General features: G+C 34.5%; 1 protein-coding gene across 2 annotated transcripts in view; it reads right to left on the reverse strand.

Annotated features, from left to right (window-relative positions):
- pde9aa (phosphodiesterase 9aa) overlaps positions 1 to 18,831 on the reverse strand; it is a 60,364-nt gene that overhangs the window by 2,524 nt on the left and 39,009 nt on the right. For both annotated transcript variants that reach the window (XM_056464873.1, XM_056464874.1), the window contains 8 exons: positions 15,315 to 15,375; positions 14,216 to 14,290; positions 14,009 to 14,095; positions 12,238 to 12,342; positions 8,320 to 8,402; positions 6,415 to 6,571; positions 5,875 to 5,988; positions 3,834 to 3,938 (listed from right to left, as the gene is read on the reverse strand). In XM_056464873.1, coding sequence (XP_056320848.1) covers positions 3,834 to 3,938; positions 5,875 to 5,988; positions 6,415 to 6,571; positions 8,320 to 8,402; positions 12,238 to 12,342; positions 14,009 to 14,095; positions 14,216 to 14,290; positions 15,315 to 15,375 — 787 coding nt within the window. The remainder of the gene's footprint in view (positions 1 to 3,833; positions 3,939 to 5,874; positions 5,989 to 6,414; positions 6,572 to 8,319; positions 8,403 to 12,237; positions 12,343 to 14,008; positions 14,096 to 14,215; positions 14,291 to 15,314; positions 15,376 to 18,831) is intronic.

The raw sequence follows: 18,831 nt of genomic DNA on the forward strand, positions 1-18,831 counted from the left end.
TCTATTTCTTGCAGCTGAACAACAGGATAAACTAAACATGATCACCTCAGGTACACCTCATGTGCTTTATTCAGTGTTAAATGCTAATAATGTGAGTTTAAATGACATTTTACATGAAATTTATTGTCATACTACTAAAAGCAGCAGCAGATCAGGGGTCCGTTCTTCATACCTCGCTTAAATGATCTAAAATGATTGGGCAGATCCTGGATCTTTTAATCTTGATAACTGATATCTGGCTAATTTGGTTCTTCAAACAAGTTCACGAATCAGATTAAAATGTCTGGATAAATTGATCTGAGATCGCTGCATGTGTTGTGAAGGACAGATCTATCAATCCTTGAAATCATGATAAGCAATGCAACGATTGGCTAATGGCACAGCAGCGTAATGACATCATTGATTAATATTCAATTATCCATGTAAGCAAAATTACATAAAATTAGCAGGAAACGGTTTGTTAAATATGATATGCAATAACTTTACGCATTTGTTGTGAGCTGCAGGCTTTACACTTGCATGTGTCAAGAGTATTTATTTATGTATTTCAATGCATATCAATGTATTTAGTTCTACATTTAGAGAACATTTTCTTTATTATAGTAGCCTATAGGCCTACTCAAGTGTTTTTAATTGAGATAGATATAGAGATAGATATAGAGATAGATAGATATAGATATAGATAGATATAGATAGATATAGATATAGAGAGATAGATATAGATAGATAGATAGAGACATAGAGAGATAGATAGATATGTATAGATAGATATGTATATATAGAGAGATAGATAGATAGATGGATGGATGGATAGATATGTATAGATAGATAGATATGTATAGATAGATAGATAGATATGTATAGATAGATAGATAGATATGTATAGATAGATAGATATGTATAGATAGATAGATATGTATAGATAGATAGATATGTATAGATAGATAGATATGTATAGATAGATATGTATAGATAGATAGATAGATAGATATGTATAGATAGATAGATAGATAGATAGATAGATATGTATAGATAGATAGATATGTATAGATATATAGATAGATAGATAAAGACAGAGAGATAGATAGATAGATAGATAGATATGTATAGATAGATAGATAGATATATAGATAGATAGAAGGGGCCCTTGATTGGCTGAAAAATTAACACCTCTTTGCGTTATGCTTTCTCTTGTTGATAATGTGAAGTATTCCTTTCGATTCGCTGCTGTTCAAAAACAGTGATGCTGGTGTTAAACTGGGGCTCGGAGTGGCTGTAGCCCAATCAGAATATTGAATAGCCCTGTTTTAGTCACCCATATGGGTGATCAGATGTCCCAATTTTCCCAGGACAGTCCCTTATTTCGGCACTACCGTGAAAACCATCCAGTCAAAGGTACACTAACCAAGCTTGTCGTAGAACAAAAAAATTTAATTCTTCTATATATTAGTTTCTCTGCTTCTGGGAAAAGTTCTTTGTGATGAGCTTTGGTTCATCATATGACTCTCTCAACAACCTGATTATGGTTTTTGTTGGTATGGTGTGAAGGTGTTCATACTTGAAGGTAGTACTGGTGTATAACACTATAATAAAAAAAATACAGTAGTTTACCATTAAATGTAGAACATTTTACAGTTCCTAATTGACAAATAGATGCTGTTCCCTGAGCAGCTTCTGTACACGTGATTTCAAGAGCAGTTAAAGTGGACACTTTGGGGTTTGGCTTGTGTAACCAGACAAATACACATTAATAAGATTAATAATAAAGGTTTATTGGTAACACATTTTCCCAGTGATGGGTTGAGGCTGGAAGGGCATCCGCTGCGTAAAACATATGCTGGATAAGTTGGCGGTTCATGCTGCTGTGGCGACCCCAGATTAATAAAGGGACTAAGCCGAAAAGAAAATGAATGAATGGTAAAACGTTATTTTAGGTCACAATTCATGCTATTAACTACTGGCTTATTACCTGCCTATTATTAAGATATTAACTGTTCATTAGTAGATATAAAGTATGATCTTATTCTGCATCCATAATCCTACCCAAACCCTAAACCCAACACCTACTTTACTATTAATAAACAGCTAATTAAAAAACTGGATGTACACGATGTTTACTAGAACTTCTATGTGAAGCTGCTTTGACGCAATCTACATTGTAAAAGTATATAAATAAACATGAATTGAAATTAATTGATTAGTAGTTAATTAAGGTAGTATTGTTAGTTAATGGTTTGATAATACTGTGAATTGTAAACTAAAGTGTTACTGTTGTATTTTAAATGACTAATGTGGTCTTAAATAAGCATAATGGAAAGCAATTGAATCTGTTCATTCTTAAAGTGATACTTGTTAAATAAAATGAATCAATCAAACAAAACAAAAATCAAAACAAGAGATTAATTCGCTGCTCTATACTAAATAATGAATAACTTTAAATAAGTAAAATGTACATTTAAATTACAGTGAAGAAAATGAGAATGAGTGAATGAATACGAACGAATGAGAGTTGAAAATAACAAATGATCTGATCTTTTGCAGGTCTTAAAATTGGGAAAATAAAGCCTCAGATTAGCTCACTGTTAATAAAATGCCTGAATTGATCACCAATAGAAGTTTTAGCAGTTTGTTGGTCAGGGCTGTATGAAGACAATGCTCATCTCAAAGCTAAAGCTTAGACAAAATTGGGACACACAGCAAGACAACATTCCAAAACACGCCAGAAAAATCTACAACAGGACTGAAGATGAAAAAGAAACAAAATAATAGCAATAGTCCAGTCAAAATCCAGAGCTCATCATGTTGTGGCAAGAGTTGTGCAAAAAACAATCTCCAAAACTCCTCTGGAATGCTCTGAGAGACTGAGAAACTCATACAGAAGATGATTACTTTTGCTGCTAAAAGTGAATTTACGGGAATCTGCTTGTCTTCGCTTGGCTTTATTTTTGTTTAATAAATAATGACACTATGTGAAATGTCATGTGATGTTACTCGGCTGAGGATTTATCTTCCAAATATTAGGAGCTGCCAAGAACAATATATTTTTTTTAATTTTTATAATTATATCCTGAGAGAGAAAACCATGAAATTCAGTAGGGGTCCTAGCTTTTTCACATCACTGTAGATACACAGATAGAAATAAAGCTACGGTCACACTGGGCTTTGTGTGTGTGAAATTTTGTCGTGCAGCGTTGCGAAAAGGGGCGGGATTAAACAAGATGATTAGACATTTAAAAAAGCGAGCGATTGCTCCATGTTTTAAATTTCTGTCCAGAGAGGTCATGTTTTGATCCTCAATTGGTCTCACGCAGTCAAGTGATGCGATTTCGCAGGTCAGAGTTCACAAAGCTTGAACTTTGCACCGCAGCAACATGCGAAACTTGACGCATGACCCTGCGTTTCCGGTCTGACGCATTCGCGTGCGTATGAATGGAAGTGTTTGGGAGGAAAAGCCCAGTGTGACCGCAGCTTATGTGTCAAAACTGATCCCAAACAAACAATTAATTTAAATCAGGGGTGTCCAAACTCAGTCCTGGAGAGCCGGTGTCCCGCTGAGTTTAGTGCCAGTCTGAGTTTAGTTTGATTCAACACACCTGCCTGGAAGTTTCTAGTATATGTAGTAAGAGCTTGATTAGCTGGTTCAGGTGTGTTGGATTAGGGTTGGAGCTAAACTCTCCAGCACACCCGCCGCCCTCCAGGACCAAGTTTGGACACCACTGCTTTAAATGTTTGCTCATACAGTAAAAGTTACAATGTAGAAAGTAGGTTTGATTTTTTATTTTATTTTTTACACCTTGACATGTACTTATGTTTGATTGTAGTAATTGATCCACCTGCATGAAGTACTCCTCCAGCAGACAGTCGACCCAGGGCTCTGCCACCTCCATGGGCCGAACCTCATTAGAGATGTCGCAACACTTGATCAGCACCATCTTCAGCTGTCACAGATACAGAGACACACGGCTTATTCTAGAACTGCTGATACATTTAACATCTCCAAGAAAACCTTACTAGATTTCAAATACTTGAATGAAATAATTTTGAATAATGCAAAATTATTATTATTAATCAAGTTAATAATAAAAGTTCTATGTGCGCTGTAAAAAATCTACTGCCTTAGTCACTTTTCTACTTTTCTGTATTTCTTCCACACTTTATCTCCTCAACTTTACTTTCATGTCCAGCTGGTTTTGGGGGTAGGAATTTTAGCTCAGGCTATCTAGCTCAGGGTATAAGAAGGAAAAGTAACTGAGCAACTGTCTTTGTTGCTCAGCAGTGCATATGTTACAGCTAAGCTTCTCTATACAGTATGCTAGTTTGTTTAATTCTACTGTCTGGACTGTGTATTTAAACATGTAACTTAATAAAAACTAAATAACTTTGCCTGTTTTAAGGCATTGAGATTATTTCTCTTTATCAATGACGATAACTTTAATGGAGTCAAATTTATTACAATGGAGTCAGATGAATAATTCATTTAAACATGTATCTTTCAACTGCTTTCTGTTTTCGATTATTGGTTCAGAATAGCAGTGTAAGCTTCAAGCCGTATACATCAATCAAACTGAATAAAAATATTAAGTTAAACTGCATAACTTATTAAAATAAGTTAAAGCAGCATAAAATATTTGTTGTCTTGACTTTGTCATTTCATCTTTTACAGTGTGTATTTAGGGAGCATTTTGTCTTGATATTAACTTAATATTAACTTTTATATAAATAATAACTTAAAAAACTCCCACTATACGTATTTTATGACTGTCACTGACTCTTAAATCACACATTCAGCTTCAATTATCATAAAAATAATTAACTTTAAGTTTAATCTTTTTGTGTGTATCTGTGTTCACTTGTGTGTTTACAAGTAATTTGCAAAAATCATTTATTTTCTGTATTATTTGTATATATTTGCAAGTTCATTCATAAAAATATATATGTATTCTGTTCTGGTCAACTCTGGTCAACTTTTTGTCAACACAATCTATAAATGTATCATGTTAAATAGCATCACTCGAAGAAATGTCACTTCCTCTGACGAGAAACTCTGGAAGGCATTGCGACACACAATTTTTTCTTCCCTCATTAATTTGTACAAAATGTTTAGAATACGCCTGATAATTAATAGTAAATTAATTATGTCAACTAGTTTATTAATGGGCAACGCAGTGGCGCAGTAGGTAGTGCTGTTGCCTCACAGCAAGGTCGCTGGTTCAAGCCTCAACTGGGCCAGTTTCCATTTCTGTGTGGAGTTTGCATGTTCTCCCTGCGTTTCAGCTTGGGTTGCAAGCTGAGCTTTGGGTTGCAGCTGGAAGGGCATTCACTGCGTAAAACATGTGCTGGATAAGTTGGCGGTTCATTCCGCTGTGACGACCCAGGATTAATAAAGCCGAAAATAAAATTAACTAATTAATTAAGAATTAATTAATTAATCAAATAATTTGTCGATTATTTCAGTAAACTTCATATTCACTTTTTAAAATCAATAATATGATGATGAAAAAACTTAAAATTCAGTTTTAGACATGCCATGTGGTATCTGGTTTGAGGTTTGAGGTTCTTGAGCTAAAGCACAAAATGGCCGAAATTTTCAACTCTGTTAGAAGTTTAGCAATAATTTAAACAACAATTAGTAACTGAAACAAAAGTTCCTGATCACATTTAAGCATTTTGTATTATTTTAGTTTGATAATGTATTCAGATTGCTGTAAATTATACATTTGTTGAAGCCTGTATCTATCCAGTTTAAGGGATATAAATGGAAAATGCTTGAAATGTATCAGCAATTCTGCAATGAGTCACACATTTAACATCACAGCATGGCAAAAACCATTTTTGGTAGGTAAATAATGGTGCTGTAATAAGTAAGAAGCTCACACAAGTAACATGCTCCTCATTAATGTAGTCAAAGCTGTCCACTTTCTGTTTGAAAGAGTCCAGGATCTCTCCATGTCTGGCCATGTCCGTCGCCAGAATCAGGGTGATGGTTCCCTGGCAAAGAACAAATAAGAGAACCAGTAATTATTCACTATTTAAATGCTCCTACCAAACAATCATAAAGGTTTTATATCTACCCAACATACAAAAAAGATTCATCATAGTGTCAGTTCATTCATGACCTGGTCTCTCTAAACTCCTCCTCTTCCAGAGTCTACTCTGCTCTGATTGGTCAGATGGTTCAGTCTCTTGTGATTGGTCAACCACTTAGAATATGTGTGGAAAATAAACATATTTGAATTTCAGAAAAAAAAAAAATACTAGGAAAAGTTTTTATTACAACATTCTTCAGAGTATCTTCCTTTGTGTTCAACAGAAGACAATTGAACATGTTTGGAACAATGGAGGATGAGTAAATGATTGCTGGAATTTGCATATTTTGTACCACAAAGGTGAGCGTATGAAAGCTCAGGGGCACACCTGACGAATCTGTTTGAAGGCTTCAGGATCAAAGCTGGCGAAGATGTTGCAGTCCGGCTGAGAGAAGATCTGGAAGGCCACAGCGCAGTGATGGTTCTCCAGAGGAGAAATGTCATTGTACCTCACGGCCAGCTCTGTGCGCGCGTTTATCTGATACCTGGACAGAGGAGAGACTGTGTACATGAGCAACAAACACTCGACTGCTGAAACCTAATGCAAATACAAAATGTATTTGCATTTGGTGTCCAAGTGGCAGTGGATGACATGGATCACGGACTTGCTATGAATATACATAAGATAAATGTTAAAAGGGCGACACGGTGGCTCAGTGGTTAGCATTGTCACCAAAATACCCCTCATAAAGTGATTTTAAACCATATAAAAGTTTCTTTTTTGGTTGAACACAAAAAAAGATATTTCAAAGAATGCTGACAATCTGTAACATTTGACATCCATAATAGAAAAAAAAATACAAATGAAGTCAATGACTACCGGTTTCCAGTACTGTTTCAAAATTTATTACATTTGAGTAAATGATAACAGAAATTCTTATTTTTGGCTGAACTACACCTTTAATAATGAACGAAAGATCCCCTTGGAAATTGCCAATTGGTTGATTTATATGTGTTTGAGTAAAATATATTGGGTAAAGTATACATATATTCATGTTGCCTAAACTACTGAAGATATTTGAAGCATTTTCTGCATGAAATGACAATAGGTCAAAATAACAAAGATCAACAAAAAAGTCTTGTTTTCTTTCATTTTAGACTAAGCTATGCCGAGTACATCTTTTAACATGCAGAGAAACTGAGTAGTCTTTTACTCATTGCAGATGTATATGGGAATTTATTAAAAGTGTGGAATTGGTGCATTTATGCATCTCATATGCAATAAAAAAATACAGTGACAAGCACAATGTGAAAATATTATCAAACAGCTACACACATTTACTTTAGTGGAATATTACAAAAATATCAAAAGTGTATTTTTTTGCTTATGAATGTCTGCATGTAATACACTAAATACAGTAAAGAATTTTTTTTTGTAGAAATAAAATAAATACTATTGAAGTCAGTCGCTATTGGTTTCTAGCATTGTTACTATCTTCTCTTGTGTTCAACAGAAGCTTGAGTAAATGATGACAGAAATTTCTTTTTTAGGTTAAATTCACCTTTAAATATGAAAAGAAATGTCCAATATATACAGTTGAAGTCAGAATTTTAGCCCCTGTTTATTTTTTTCCTCAATTTCTATTTAACGGAGAGAATATTTTTTCAACACATTTATAAACATAATAGTTTTAATAACTCATCTCTAATAACTGATTTATTTTATCTAAACAACAACAACAACAAAAAAACTAATAAAACCAATAAGACTTTCTCCAGAAAAAAAATATTATCAGACGTACTGTGAAAATTTCTTTGCTCTGTTAAAAAAAATTCAAGGGAGTGCTAATAATTCTGACTTCAACTGTGTGTCTGTGTGTGTGTGTGTGTGTGTGTGTGTGTGTGTGTGTGTGTGTGTGTGTGTGTGTATGTATGTATGCATGCATGCATGCATGAATGTTTGTATGATATTAAGAGCATTTTCTGCATAAAATGACAAAGTGTAGATTTCCGGCACAATAACATTTGCTATTGGTAGTGTACAATGTATTAAATAAAATATTATAATGACGGTCAGAGAGTTGGACTGGTTCGATTCACAGCATTGGTAAGGATTTTAGGTGAGGGGATTAAATAACCAGAATTCTTGCTTTCATTAATATCATGGCTGAGATGAGTTCATTGAACAGTTTATTGTGTATTTTTGCGAGTCCCTTTGGATAAAAGCATCTGCTAAAAATAATAATGCTAAATGTAAAATATATGTGCAGTTGTAGATGATGGAGGCTCTTACGTGTTGTTGTACCCAGGATGGTCTAGATCATGACACACCGCTGCGGTCATCAAAATCAAAATATCCACTTGTGTGAACTTTTCCTGTGAAACACACAAGCACAGAAGTGTTAAAGAATTTTAGAGGTAGGATTGGAAGAAGAGGACACAATATACAGCCTCTACAGCAGGGGTTCTCAGATTTCAATTGCAACCTATATCAAACACACCTGCCAGTAATTATCAAGTGCTGTTCAGATCCTAATTAATTGGTTCAGGTGTGTTTGATCACGGTTGAAGCTGAACTCTGTAGGAAGGTAGATTTTCAGGAACAGGGTTGTTGCTAGATCGGATACGTTTGCGGCCGGAGGTTAATGAGAATTATTTCTGTTATTTATAAAATTTCACATTTATTGTATTTATTAATGTCTACTCTCACCCGAACCCTAAACCCAACAGTCACAGTCACGTAAAAACAGTAGTTGTACAGAGTATTATTTATGCTATCTATTAAATTACCCAATAAATTGTATTTTATTAATGCCGACTCCCACCCCAATCCTAAACCCAATTATCACAGTACTGTAAAAATATTAATTATTGTTATACAGTGTCTGCTTTATTAATGTACATACCGCACTTCCGGTCGGCCGCATATCCGATCTAGACTTTACCCAGGAACAGGGTTGAGCACCCCTGCTTTACAGTATAAAAATCATTATGTCAATGGGCGTCGTGATTAACAGCTGGAGTGTCTATTAAGCCCACTAGAAAGGAATCCAACTATCCATACATTCCACAAGCCAACCAAACTACACTGCCCACAATCACTTGCATTTATTACCCACACACCTGATACAGGTTATTTGAACTCTGAATAGACCCTTACCTGCAAGACATTTAAAGACACATTTGCATTTTATCATCTTAAAAATGTTGCCAAACTTCAACATATGCTATTAATGTCTGATGCGGAAAAGCTTATTCATGCTTTCATGACCTCTCGATTAGATTAATGTAATGCACTACTAGGCGTTTGCCCTGTTGGCCTAATTAACAAACTTTAAAATGTTCAAAATACAAAGTTCAAAGAAACTAAGAAATTTGATCATATTACTCCAGTTCTTTCATCATTGCATTGGTTCCCTATTAAATATTGTATAAATTTAAAAATTGACTACCTACAAAGCCCTGAAGGGCTTAGCTCCCCAGTATTTGAGGAAGCTCCTGGTGTATTAGCAGAACTATTACTATTATTCTAAACTAGATTAATGACATATCTCTTTGCATTAGCATACACATAAAACACAAATGCTGTTGAAATCCAAATCCTCTAAAGGATTGTTAGTCTGCATTATTTAGGGAGCCGGGAACACTTACTTACTGAAAGACATTATTATTTGAACGGCATCTGCGCATATGTTAGTCTGTTTTTCATTATTCTGAGTGGGGAGCATGAGACTGATTCATGAAAGAGTGCAGTGACAGACAAAGTCTCCGCATTGATCCCGTGGGCCAGCCTGTACACCAGTCGGTGACCTACTCACACCTGCAGCTTCTCCGCGATAGACGTCCAGCTTTCTCCAGCCTCCAGCGTCTAGACTGCAGCTGTGCACAAGAAGTTTGGCCAGATGAGAAATAATCGTGCCCAACTGAGCCTGGTTTCTCTCGAGGTTTTTCCTTCACTTTTGTCAATTGGTGAAATGTGTTCCTCACCACTGGATTGCATGGTTTTGGGAATTGTGGAGCTGCGCATCGATGGATTTTCTCTTCAGTGTTTGGACTTTCAGCAGTGGGAAATTATACCATACTGAACTGAACTAAACTGAACTTTAACTCTGAAAACTGGACTGACACAGTTTCAATTTACTTTAACTTCTATGTGAAGCTGCTTTGACACAATCTTCATTGTAAAAGCGCTATAGAAATAAAGATTAATTGAATTGAACACGTTACCAACTCTGTCCCAGCTAAAGACCCACTATCTATTTCGAAGAAAAAAAAAAGTGTTGAAATTGTATAGCCATAAACATAACCAAAATGTATTACACTTCTGTTTATTACAGTAAATGATAGAGTAAATATCAAGGTTTTGAGATGCAATACTATATTTACATTAATAACATGATAAATACTGAAATCTAAGATTTTATTAACATTAGTTTTATTATTTTGAGAAAAAAAATATTAGAGGATTGCTACCTAAACACTGATTTAATCGTCTCTGGCTTTACGTTCGGTACAGAAATACCTTCTGATTCTCATATAATTCGCTAAATACATTTCTTTTCTACCATTAGAGATGACAAACAGACTAATATAATAATTTAACATCTATCAAATTCACAAACATCAGCTCAGTCCCTGAAGTGGAAGGACAACATGCGACTTTAGCCACATTTTCCCTGCTTTATTTTGTTTTAAAGCTCTACATTTGTGAAGGTAATGTTTGTTTGCTGCCTGCCTCTACCCCTTGCCTGCCATTCGGATTGTTCTTTTGGATTACACTTTACATTGTAGTTTGCCCCTGTTCTGACCATAGACTGTAAAAGATATGTACGTAGTTTCCGTGATGTCACCCATTGGTTTCTGAAGAGCGCAAATGAAGCAACAAGTAGGTATGGCCAACCGTCGCCATTTTGTTTGCGCGTCATCGCACCCACCGAGGGTGACCGAATAAGGGCAAAGAGGCGGAGCATCAGTGGAGCTACAAATGCCTGCAAGCATTTTGCTTAGACCGGCTTTTCTTTGGGAGAAACGCTTAATACTTCATTACCTGCGATTCGTTTGTGTTCTGACCACATGTGCTTGGTTGTGTACTATATCAATAAAGTGTTTAGTCTTTTAAAAACACGGTTGTTATACATTGAGCCACTAAACATTGTTCTAATGATGTTTTTCTACAGGAGGAAAAAGTCAATTACTTCCAAATACTTCAAATATAGTCTGTGTTAGTAAATGCAAGGCTGTTTATGAAATCCAGGCATAAAACTGTATGACAAAGTTTCAGATGACTGTTCTAGAGCCTACAGCTAATCAGTCTGTCAGATTCTGGAGTGCATTACAGGTCTAAAGAACATTATAATCGATAAATGATCTGAAATAAAACAAATACATTTATAGAGATGGTATATAAGTATATAATTTCACTCACCTGGGAAATAGAGGCCACTTGAATGGTTTGTGAGCACAATTAAGTGTACACAGCATGCCATATCATTGATAATTGTAGGAAAAAAGGCAATTGACTGTGTAAATCCACATAAAACAAAACAAAAATGCAATGTATATGCTGAGTTCAGCGGCTAATCAGCCGGAATCAGCTGAGGTGACGAGACAGCGAGCAGCGAGACCTAGCTCTCACTCAAGTGGCCACGCCCTTAATTATGCAGACTTAATATAACTTAATATAAACAAAACGGATGAGTTATAAAAAAATTCCCACCCTCACAGTTGTCATGAAGTTTAAAATTAGCTATATGAACCAAAACCATCTTTTGTACCAGGCTGTAAACATGTTTTTATCAGCTGTTAAATGTCAGCTCCCATTTGTAACAATGGGAAGTCCCCATAAAACATGAAATCCCAATGTGTGTATTGACAGTGTCTATGATCTCTGCTCCAGTATCTGTTTTCTCCTACACTGGTAAGTAATTAGTCCTCTGTAATAGCGCTGATAATTAATCCAGTGACCTCTTAATACACGTCCATGGCAACAGCAGCGCAGATCCAAGAGAAGCGCGAGAGGCTGAAAGGATCTTCATACACATACACAATTGCTTTTACTCCTCCAAACATCACTCATTTATCATCACTTAGCCTCCCACTCCTCTTCAATCTACTGATGCACAGGTGGCTCGGGAGTTTCAAAACAGATTCACTTACAAGAAAAATATCTGTTATGAGATGTCATGTTTCATGAGACGGTGTGTGTGTATACCTGTAGGCCGCAGAGGTAGATCATGCTGTACATCATCTGAGTGACACAGAAACAGTGACGGAAATTGTGGAAAGGGTTGTTTCTGTAATTGTCATGGATGCAAAGCTGAAAGTGGCAAGAAAGAAAGAAAAAGCTGTATTTTATTTGTGCATTTTTATTAGATTTTAAGTCTTGTAATTGCACACTATCTGTCAATTTTGTCTAGAGTACTATGCAAATGAATGGAAATGGCTGGCAATATTCTAGATAATAGATATTTCATTTTGTTTTAGTTTTTATTCTGTTTCATTTTCAAGCATTATCCAAAAAGATGTAATTATGATGAACTGTATCACATATACTCACGGGCAATTTATTAGGTACACCTGTCCAACTGGTCATTAATGCAAATTTCTAATCAGCCAATCACATGTCAGCAACTCAATGCATTTAGGCATGTACGCATGGTCAAGACGATCTGCTGCAGTTCAAACCGAGCATGAGAATGGAGAAGAAAAGTGATTTAAGTGACTTTGAACATAGAATGGTCTGAGTATTTCAGAAACTGCTTATCTTCTGGGATTTACACGCAAGGGTTAACAGAGAATGGCCTAAAAAAGAGAATGGTAGGGTCAGAATTTGGCGTCAACAACACAAAAGCATGGATCTATTCTGCCTTGTATCAACGGTTCAGGCTGCTGGTGGTGTTGTAATGTGTGGGGGATATTTTCTTAGCAGTTCTGAAGGCAAAAGAGGGTCCAACCCGTTACTAGTAAGGTGTACCTAATAAAGTGGCTGGTAAGTGTATGTTTTAATACATATTTTTGCATCAAGAACAATGCTATCATCTCTAACCAATCAGCCAACTAAATGAATGAATGAATGATAATACATACAATCCCATAAATGTCTATATGTATTTTTTTCCCTGCAAAAATAAAATGAAATTAAATCAAATTAGGCAAACCGTTTTACAACAGTGGCTTGTTCTGTAGTCAATGGAAATCTTTTTTAAAGAGGCTAATAATATTGACCCTGAAATTATTTTTAAAATTATTCAAGCCAAACTATAAGAAATAAAACATTTTCTCCAGAAGAAAACAATTATATTAGGAAATAATATGAAAATTTCATTGCTCTGTTAAACATCACTTTGGCAATATAGAAAAATAAGAATCTTTGGACAAGAATATTATCAGTATACACATTTTATTTGATTTTTGAAGCATTACTTAATTTTTGCCTGAAGTAAAATAAAATAGTCCCTCAACCAATCAACCAACCAACCAACCAAATGAATGTATATGTATTTGTTACTGAAGTAAAGTAAAACTATCAAAATTTGAAGGAAATGATGTAGTATGTATTTTATTTATTGTTTTAATTAAGTCATAATGAATTTTAATCACAAATATATTTGTTTCCTGGTGGAAATAAAAAAATTACATGCATGCACACATATGTGCAAAAATGCTATCTCTATTCATTCTTTCCATATTTAACAGTAACAATATATGTTTTAACATATTTCTTCCAGATTTAAAACGATCCCAACAATAACTGAAGCAACAAATTAGAGGGTCTATTAAACCCTTCTAAACATTAAACCCTTCTAAACCCTTATCAACACACTTCTAGATTCCTATTGTTGTTTCTTAGATCATTATAGAGTAAAAAAGTCCATAGCTTATCATTGTCATTGACATACATTTTATTGCGATTCGATATAATATAATTTATTAGCCCAGCCTACATACATACATACATTAATCAATAAATCAAGTTCCCTTACCAGCCATCTTTTAAGTGTGATGGGGTTAATATTAAAGTCCTTCACCAGACCGAGATCATGATACATGTGCTCCAGGCAACTCAGCATCTTAAAGAACAAAACACGGATGACACCATCTTCACCAACATGAGCACTACAGTAGTCATTGTGAGCCTCACTACTCCTCCTCATTCACAGCTGTAGAGTTTCTGCATGTATTCTGCTCACCTCATTGGACTCCCACTGCCACACATCGAAGAGCGGCTGCTTCAGAGCCTCTACTGTGTCCTGCGAAAGGTGGTACTATACACAAAACCCACAGCGGGATGAGAAAGAAGATGGGAGAACTGTTAGACTCTAATCTCATTGGACTCCCACAGCCAGACATGGAAAAACATGGACGTTTTTTTTTTTTTTCCAAAACTACATATTCTATATGTGGTCTATAAAATTAGTACTAAATATTACTTTACATACTACATATAAACTTTATAAAAATGTAATGTTTTCAAGATTACTATTAATAAGAAATATGTCTTGGGCAAAAACAAAGTAAAAGAAGCATTTGGAAAGATTTCTGCTGGATCACAGGACATTAAAAATGATGCTGTGTATTCAGCATTTAAATGACAGGAATAGTGTTATATATGTATGTGTGTATGTATATATATATATATATATATATATATATATATATATATATATATGTATATGTATATGTATATGTATATGTATATGTATATATATATATATATATATATATATATATATATATATATATATATATATATATATATATATATATATATATATATATATATATATATATATATATATATATATATATATATATATATGTGTATGTATATATATATGTGTATGTATATATATGTATGTATGTGTATATATATATATATGTGTATGTATATATATGTATATGTATATATGTATATGTATGTATATATATATATATATATATATATATATATATATATATATATATATATATATATATATATATATATATATATATTTTTTTTTTTTTTTTAATCATAAAAACTGTTTTTACTGTATGTTTTAATAAAATATTCAACCTTGTTGAGAATTAGAGACCAACAAAAGATAAATAAATAAATAAATCTGTATGTTTACCTCAAATCTTTCTTTTTGTAAAATATTTTGTTAAATCATGTTCTCTAAAGCACAAACCCTGAACTCTGTGTACAAACAGTGCTATAATTAACTGGAGCTGTATACACCAACTGAATAAAGCACAAACACTATGCAGAAATAATGAAGGGAAACTCATGAATATCTGTCATTTTACCTTTGGGTATGAAGGCACATCTCTGCGAGGAGTTAACTTCTTGTTGTCTTCTAGGAAGCTACTGCAAAGGTGAAAAAGCAGAGCTCAGTCGCTCACAGAAAATGCTGTGTTTTTATTGTGAACAACATGTCAACATCTCACTGAGAGCATCTGGAGAATATGCAGCTCTCTTTGATTCATCTTGAATCTGATCCTTCACTAATAAGAGCATGTGAGAGCCATGTCAGCTCATTAATTCTCAGAAGGGAATAAACCGTAGCCTCATCATAGTATTTTTAACAAGAGCTGAGCAAGACAACACCTGGGCTGTGTCTTAACTCTCCTCTCATTAAAGTTTGCAGTACAGACAGTGATATGAATAGACTGCTGTAGATTAGGGTTGGACGAGTAACTCTCTACTCTCCATATGCACCAGATACTTTCTTATAAGCATTTTATGTTTGTGAAAACATTCTTATACCATGTCCTAATTACAATTTGACACTGCAGCAAGTGATAAATGGTATTGTAGTAAAGAGAGCATGGTCCCTTTAAGCCTATTTACTGTGTTTATTATGTTCCAATTTATATTGGCTGTTTAGTTACATCAATCAGGAAGTATGTGCCGTGTTAGGTTGTGTATGGTAAGTTCAGTTGATTATAGAGGTTGCTCGCATGCTCATCGTACAGTCGGAAACGCTGCCGTTCTGTGCCAAAGCAAGAGCACCAAACAGCGGGAACAGTGACGTGTAAGCTGTGTGTTTATGCTGCTTGTACTGTTGTGAGTAAACTGTGAATCTACATTGTTTACGACCTTAAGTAAACATTATACCGAAAAGACGATCATCTTGTCATGGCTCATTCCTCCCACTCACCCATGTAGGCCAAAGCAAACACTAATCTAACATGCAACAGTATCTTTTCAATGTTAAAATGAGTTTATGTTCTAACCATACGCAACAGCGACATGTAAAATTTATATTTTAGAATCAAAATGTCTATTTTGCGACATTTTGGCTGAACAACAACAAAAACTATGATGACAATGATCACCTCAGGTACTGATTATGCGCTTTATTCAGTGCTAAATGTTATGAATATGAGTTTGAATACCATTTTACATAATATTTATTGCACTACTACTGTAAGCAGTACTGAAAACGAAATAACAAGCAAACGATTTAAAAATATAAGTCAGAACTGACTCCAAACAACAACGTAAGTCACTCAGTAGTCTATTAATAATGTTAATGAAATTTAGTATTTATTAATTAGATTATAAACCTTGCCATTTGGTTGGGGATGCAGTGCACTATTCTGCACTTCTGAATAGGTGGTGCTGTATTTTAATGTTTCTGTTGTGTGGCGACGTGTTTAGTGTGAACAGTCAAATTGCTTGTAACTAGAATCATTGCATTCCATGATGTTAGGACATAAGCTGCATCCCAAATGGCACACTATACACTATGCTCTTATACATTATGTACTTCTGCACCTACACACTTAACAGCATAGTATATGTATGTAGTGTCATCACAAATGGAACACTAATAGTTATTTTTATTATGCGGAAATTCAAACCGTTTCCCAGACGACGTTTGACGGTTGCCAAATTAATGAAATAAATGACCAAACTACCAAATAATACCTGCCATGAATATAACCACATTTACCATCGGGACGCACAATAATCACTCTCGTAGGAGAATTTTGCTTTCACAATCCAAAATAAATAAAGTAATCCAACATCAGTGCCCGAAAGCTCTGCTTGACAAACCACCTGTAGGTGTCACACTCTTTTTTTTCTCTCCATATGCACCAGACAGTTTCTTTTGTCTGCATACTTCTTGGAAAACATTGTGCAATTCTGAGTGTGTTCCACACATATTAAGCACACTCAGTATGCTCTTTTAAACATAAATAAAATAAATAAATAAATAAATAAATAAATAAACCAGCTTAGACGTCTTATAGCATTTTGTCTATATACTGCAGGTTTATAGGTAATATACATAGGTTTGTCTATAAACTGCAACTCTCTGATGATTTAAAGTGCTTCTTTTACCCTCACTTGTATGCCACAATAGATAAAAGCATCCGCTAAATGAATAGATGTAAATGGGAGAATCGTTCCTAATATTGATAGATGCTATTCTATTGAGATCTATATTTTAGCACAAATTTTTCAAATGTAAGCTAATGTATTTTGCTACAATTCATAAGTCGGAAAACACCGCTTTTTTACACACACACACAGCCTGTGGCTGGCTTATGTTGCTCATCTACTGCTCTGCTGTTTTCAGTTGTCCATTCATCACATGACTGAGTGGCATTTTTGGATGCTATGAGTGAGAGATGGCATAAAAAAGAGGAGTTTTATGTGGGGATTTAATATTTACAGTAGTAATGGTGTGTTCATTTTTCAAACATTTGTTCTCCAATTCAGTTTTTGTTAATTAACTGTTTATATTGTTCAAATGCATCATTTAAATGAATAATTCTATTAATTATATGCTGCATCCCAATTTGCATACTTGTGTTATCTAAAAGTATGTATTTATTTGTGAAGAAAAACTACATACATTTGAATGTGAAACAGAACAGTATGCAAGATTTGGGACATACTGTTTCCTCATTAATAGACCATTATGTTGCTTAATTACATCTCCTGTCAATCATCTTCACACATCATCCACATGTCTTTCATATTTAATTACCTACCATATTAGACAAGCAGCAGCAGGTTAATCTGCCATTATGAGTCTTTCATGCAGAGAAATCTTCACAGTTCTTTGGATAATTATGCATTCAGAAGTTAATGTTCAAACAGGTCTATATAGAAGCTCACATTGTTGTTGTAGATGAAATATAACACAGGAAACATTATTTAATAAATATTTACCAGTTGGCTAGATAGTAATTAATATCAAAGTCCCTTTAAGGTAAGTCATTTCACTCGGCAGCCATCTCTGAAACGCCTCTTGGGCAGCATTCTCAGGCATTCTGTCTAAATGGGGATTACATTACGTATTTGAAACAACCAATAAAATGAAACAACAACTGTCTCATAAGTTTTGTTTTTCAAACAAAATCTGCATATTTTCAGCTTGCCCAACCTAATGTGTATGTGCAGTTAAAAGGAATGAGATCACGACACCAACCTCATTTATGGCCATTCTTCACATTATCCTCTGAATAATGATCATCTGATTGTGCTTCTCTTCTGAAGTATTTGACAACTTGGACTTGATGGCAAATGTCCTCCAAAAGTGACAGCGACTTTTTGTTTACAAGTTTGTGTGCGTTTGAGTAATTGCTGTCATGTGATGTGCGTTTGACAGGACAGACTGTACCTCGCGATCGTTTCATACAGATTACAAAACCAAAAAACTTTTGTTTTCAAGTGCACTTCATTTAAAAGTACAGATCTCAAGCTTTATGTGGATATATTTCTTATGTATGTAAAGCAAGTATTCTCTGAGATTCCAGTGTGTGTGTTTGTTGACCACCAAACCGTAAAAGCACATGTCTGGTCCAA

Source organism: Danio aesculapii, chromosome 9, assembly GCF_903798145.1.
Source record: "Danio aesculapii chromosome 9, fDanAes4.1, whole genome shotgun sequence".
NCBI lineage: Eukaryota > Metazoa > Chordata > Actinopteri > Cypriniformes > Danionidae > Danio > Danio aesculapii.